The sequence below is a fragment of the Opisthorchis viverrini genome, assembly GCF_000715545.1.
Source record: "Opisthorchis viverrini unplaced genomic scaffold opera_v5_1208, whole genome shotgun sequence".
NCBI classification, from domain to species: Eukaryota; Metazoa; Platyhelminthes; class Trematoda; order Opisthorchiida; family Opisthorchiidae; genus Opisthorchis; species Opisthorchis viverrini.
In genome coordinates this window covers 1-5,925 of record NW_008753040.1, presented here as the reverse complement: position 1 = coordinate 5,925, position 5,925 = coordinate 1, and the positions used below count along the sequence as shown (strand labels likewise).

The 5,925-nt window shown below is 42.1% G+C and overlaps 2 protein-coding genes across 2 annotated transcripts; both read right to left on the bottom strand.

The window, feature by feature from the left end:
* Positions 1-3,126: 3,126 nt before the first annotated feature.
* On the bottom strand, positions 3,127-3,339 carry T265_12158 (hypothetical protein; the record flags this gene model as incomplete). The annotated part of the gene is made up of 2 exons (XM_009179208.1): positions 3,127-3,262; positions 3,287-3,339. 2 exons carry the CDS (start codon positions 3,337-3,339, stop codon positions 3,127-3,129), a joined length of 189 nt encoding a protein of 62 aa, XP_009177472.1.
* An 18-nt stretch (positions 3,340-3,357) lies between these two features.
* On the bottom strand, positions 3,358-4,773 carry T265_12157 (hypothetical protein; the record flags this gene model as incomplete). Its single annotated transcript, XM_009179207.1, has 2 exons — positions 3,358-3,470; positions 4,578-4,773. 2 exons carry the CDS (start codon positions 4,771-4,773, stop codon positions 3,358-3,360), a joined length of 309 nt encoding a protein of 102 aa, XP_009177471.1.
* Between the last annotated feature and the right edge of the window lie 1,152 nt (positions 4,774-5,925).

Here is a 5,925-nt window from a genome sequence, read left to right as displayed (position 1 = left end):
TTCGAATATGTTGCTTGGAGTTCTTTCTTAGTGCCTGTCAGTTCTGTCGGACATAAGTGTAACGCCGCACGTTCAATGTGGAAACTCGTCCAACACAGGAAATGCTAGTAAGCGTCACCAAAACGAGTCGTGTTTGATCCGGAGATGTGAACTGGTTTGTTCACCTAATTTGTGTAGTACACAACAACAACAGTAGTATTTTCAAAACTCCGAATTAAACTACTTTGTTGCAAATAGTTAACGGTCTTTGTCTATTACATTCAGTAATCCATAACACCTAAACTTCATTTTCGCCTCAATTATCAAAGATGTAATAAAGATTGGGGCCGCAGATGTGTCAGATAGCCTGAAATATCTACAATCACACTTAACCTACCAGGTCATTGTAAGTACGACACCAAATAAATCAGAGCGAATTTGTCACTTTACGGTGCAGTAGTCTAACTTGGCTACCTCAATATTCTAAAAATCACAAATGAATGATTTTGCTGGTCCTATTGGGTTTTCGAAGAGGCTACTAGTGCACTTAGCAGCGTTTGCACAGGTGTTTACGGGGTACGTCTTCAAGTTGGACCTTGAAATTGAAACGTATCAGACAGGAATGTACATGGTGCTGTTTCACTTTTACGTTCTTTCTCGTTAACCTTGTGTGACTGGAAGCAAGAATATTCTCATTTTCTGTTAGGCATAATCAACCTCCTAATAAGGGTGAAAAGCTTCACGAGTAAAAGATAATTTGTCACACAAGGACCCATCTTTCTCGAGATAAACATCATTTGCCTACATGTTAACAATGAACACGAATTCATTCTGATTTCAGTAGTGTGGAAGGAGCGGTGGTATAACATCATGCAATATGATATCATACAGAATGGTTGAGTACTGCATGCTAGAGTGCGAAAGAGTACGGTATAACGCTGCATAGCATTGCATGGTATATCACAGTATAGCACGTTATACACAGTATAGCATAGTATAACATAATATATAGTACAGTACAGCATAGTATAATATAGTGAATGAGAGAGAAAAATGCACCGTTTAAGTATATGACAGCAAGGTCTGATAGAGTTGCTGGTCTGCACACTCCTCAGTGTGATCTCGAATTCAGCAGCAGGTGTCGACCACAAGAGCGATCATGTATACACCAGTATGATGAATCTTGAAAGTAGCTGAAGCCTCAATGAGTGATCGGAAATCACCGTAATCATATCATTGGTTTGTTTTCTCAGTTTGCTAAAGGGATTGGAAACATTTTAGGGCCATTTCGAGAGATTTCGTGCGCCCCCATATGTGAGATGAGCGAAGCCCGACCACTAAAAGCTTTAGTATAACAATTGTAACGGTGAGAACATATTACTGGGAAAACAATATGGAGATTATTCACCAACTGGTGCATAGTTATCCAAATAATGATCCACTGCATTGACAAATTTAAAGAATTAAGGTTCAGGGTGCAACAACACCTCGTGGGGAACAAGGAGGTAAAACGATGGACTTCGTTGAATGCAACAGTGGTTTGCGCAATGTAGGTAACGTCGTTTGTTGGTCTATTCATCGAGCGTGACAACTAAATTGCAAACGTTTTGTCACCAATCGGGGTGCCATCGTCATTGCTAGGTTAATTGGGTGCATGAAATGAAGGTTAATTAGCCCTACGGAACAGACGAACTATACTAAGCTAAACTGTGGTTCGTTGCATGGCAAACGTTTGTCATTTAGTCATCTTCACATAAATACACCTACGCTTTATCTTACTGAAAAAACTGGCGTCAGCTAAGTACTCCACAGTGGGAATGCTTGCCAGGAAGTTTCTTCGTAACTGGTGCATTCGGTGAAGCGCAAGTTCTTACATTCACCACAAACGTTCAAACGTTCTAACCTACTGTGTCACATTCAGGCTGTGAGTAACTAACGCTGTCGCATCTCGATAGGTTAAGTTCAATCGGTCGAATTCCTGTGTAATCCGGTTGACATCTACAGCCTTGCGCAGATAATATAACTTGGGAGAAGGTTTCGTCTCGTGAATACAAGAAAGCTAATCATCACTCCTAGCCAAGTTTCATGTGACCGTATTTATGGGGGTTACCTGTGATTATTCTGTGTCCTGTAGTGAGAGCTTGTTTGGACCTTATTCTGCATTTTAGCATACAGAGTGACAAGCGAACAGTCGGCATCCAACCCGACAATCGTCATATCAGTCACATCAGTCACTAGAAATACGGTGACTGCCTGAATTAGTCGACAGCTTGATTGAAAATGGGTTAGCTCATGAAATCCGATTCGATAAATCGTCGGGATTCCTTTCAGTCACTTGAAACATCAGTTACTCGCCCTTCTTTCTCTCGAACCTCGGTGAAGACGAAAGTCAGTGTATGACAAAGCTTCAGCGGATTCGACCACATTTGTGTCCCCATGCCTCAGGATAGGTAGTCACTAGTACAAAATACTGTCCAGCTGTAACACTGTGATGTGTAACTGCCATTTCCCTCAAAAGAAACAGCAGGTCCGAGATACTGCCAGGTACCAAAGCCTAAATGGGAGAGTCTGCGATGAAGAGGCTGGATTGAAACCACAGGTGCTCTTTCCCGCCTTAACCACCGAGCCACCTCAAGCTGAAAATGGAGCACAAACTGATCCAAAAATGTTTGTATCTGGGCAGAATTTTGATGGGTTTACGTGGTTCCGTTCCGAATCTCGAGAGCTACAAGCTTTGTAAAATATTCCACCTCCCACCAGATGAGCTGTTCTGCGCGCTGCACCGTCGGTGGTGGGCACATCTCAACACAATCAAACCATGCGATGGTTGCACCTGTTGCGAAAAGTGAGCGGTCATATTTAGACTCAGCATAGACCCGAAATCACAAAGCCTTCCGTAGCGGATGAACGCTTTTGGTGATTAAATTAGGTCCTTAACATAAAGACTGGCGGATATACCCAGATCTGTTTAAACTCGTGAGAGAAGTGAATCTTGGTATGTCTTTAATGATAATTCCTTTTAGTTCGCATGGCGTTTGGCACGTACGTGAGACACATCCAAGATCTGAAGATCAGAATGTTCGTAGCCTGATCCAGTGGTATTCTGATTGGGTCACAGAGTTGGAATTTTGCAGAATTTAGGCGAGTTCAATTATTTGTGTCTTTATCTTTTCGGTATACAAATCGCCTCCCGCGCAGCTCGCACGTGTGTTTCTGGGTTTCATATTCCGTGTGTTCATCCGTGTGGACAGTCTTTATATGGCCATTCAAGATATGCTCTAATCTAAACTGCTGTGACCTCAATCACATTGCTAATTCTTTGACTCCTTTTGGTTCTGTACATGATTCCGAAGTTTTCATAACTATTTAAACGATTTTTCACCCACACTTGCAACTCCTTGATCTGTCGCCACTTTCTTTTGGTGTAGGTGGGCTATATCGAATGGGTTCGGTGTGATTTAGGTCATCCAATGTGTCCAAATTTTCCTCCCCTGACGTTGGCGATTCACTTACCACAACAGTGAGAGATTGTATGACCTCCAGATAAATGATGGATTTAAAGATGCAAGTTTTCGAGTGATGCGGTTGTACTTTTGAAAATGTTTTATTCATGTGAATTTTCCTCACGTTTTTCTGAAAATTTCACTGGTTGACTTAAAGAGAGATTTAACAGCATGACCAGTTCGTATATCTCAAAGGACCTGTTTACGTAAAATTTTCAATGACGCTTAGGTGCTCACTAATTCAAGTCTATGAAAAAACATTGCCGTCAGTCAACTTTAAGTCAAATTCAGAACCTTCCCCCAAAGCAATTCGAATACACGTTTCCGAGGAGAAGTCGCTATTCAAGACCTCTTCTTGTATGGGAATGGTGCTGTCTTATGAAGTTACCGTTTTTCAAGCCAATCGATAAAAATAACGCTAAGCCGTGCGACTTATTGTCCACTTCTCATTATCAGGACTGCAGAATTTAGGCGAGTTCAATTATTTGTGTCTTTATCAGAAACTCTATTAGCTAAAAGCCATATTTAAGGTCATGGTGATAATACATGTTTGAGAGTTATTGGATATGGGGGTTGCTTCCGCCTTCCTCATGCCGCATTTTGATCACGTGCGACATGAATCAATGCACCATGCTGTATAGGTGGTAGTTTTCAGGAGTAAAAACTGCCGATCGGTTGAAAATCCCCTCAAGCATCTGCAACCACGCCCGGCTCTTTATCTGATCGCAATATAAGGTGAACGAAACCATGACATCCTAATGTCTCATAAGAGCCGTTTGCGCCATTATATCAGTGACTAAAACTAAGGACTTTTCTGGACTGATCCTCCTAGTCAGCCAGCATAACCGGGTTGCAAACTTTTTTCACATAAAACAGAAATGCTAACGTCCTTCATCCCTGGCTTGTTCGTTTCTTCCACAAATAGTACGTAATCTAAAGCTTTGGCATGTAAATCGTAGGTAATTAGCTTTTCATATGTTATCTCTGCTCTCCAACCTATGTACCTCGCCTAGCAATTGCAATGAAGTATTGTACTGGTACTGCTCTCTCCTGCATAGCACCAACAAATATGGACTGTTTTGCTTTTGTACTTACCAGTGGCAGGTAGTTGCCTGTTCCTAGCACTGCTCATTCCGGCAAAACTAGACTCGCAGTTATGCCACTCTTTCATAAACAGCAAAATAGCGCTCATTCGTAGATGTTTCCCACTCGGCTCCAACCTTGTTCTCCGTACCGAGGTATACGTACCGGAAATAAAGGCCGTTGATTTGTTTGCGAAGTTGGGCTGCATGAATGAAGTAAAACAGTCACCTTTGAAGGAAATTATACCCGAGATTATGATTCAGTATTTCAAACACAGCACAGGAACTATATTTGCTTCTATTTTACAGGCTGTCAAAATACACAAAAGAAACGAAATCTGATACTGAACAGAACACGGACCATTCCAAATACGTGCCAAAGTGCACGTAGTTCGAGAGAAGTACGTACGTTCTCGTACTAGTTCACCATAATTATTCAGAAACACTCACTAAATCCGGATAGAAGCTGACAAGGACAACGCAAATGACACAACCACAGCTTGAAGCACAGCTTGAAGTACATATAAGATTACGTACATATTTTGGAATTCAAATCCCAACCATATCGATCAAATTTTTCGTGCACGATTTCATGCCCTGTGCCATATCTGCTTGCGAAACATTCAAGTGGGCGAGGAAAACACCACACATTTTGAAGAACGGTGGTGCGGCCTGCCCAATATCTAGCCACTTCACTGCATCTTTTGGCACTACGCGTAGTCCACGATTGAGATCTCTGCCGCACAAACGAATTCTCGTATGCCAGGTTCGTCTTTGAGGATCCGCGATACCAGAACACACGTCTTGAGAAAGCAGTTGTCAAACAACTCAGCGTCTCTCATTTAGGGTGCGTCTCCCAGCCGCACAACGAAAATTCGCATGTCATCCCTTGTCAGATTCAGGGCTATGGGTCCTACCTTGAAACCTACCCGACCAAACTGGTTCATTTTCATATATCCAACTTATGTGGCCCTACCTACTAAGTTGGCATTCATCTATGTCTTCAAATGGCACTGCACCACTAAGCCAAATACGTTATTCTAGCTCGTGTTGCCCAGCTTGTCACTTGTCCCAAGGAGAATGTGACCGGATGCTGAAGTAGTTATGTATGGTACCATCTAAATCTTGGAATACCTTCTCAAGATGGAGTCGGAGGACATGACCGCCGACATTGAAAAGCATGAGCAGTTGGACAAGGAGAGTGTTGTAATTACGTGGAATGCTCGAAAGCTCATGAAAGCTGTCCCCACTTGAAATTAGCATATTCCTCTTGCCACTTAGTAGTACTTGTTAGTGCTAAATTAATGTCCATTACATGGTCTTGTAAATTTTTGTTAGTACCCGGAACTTAGGTATGCTCA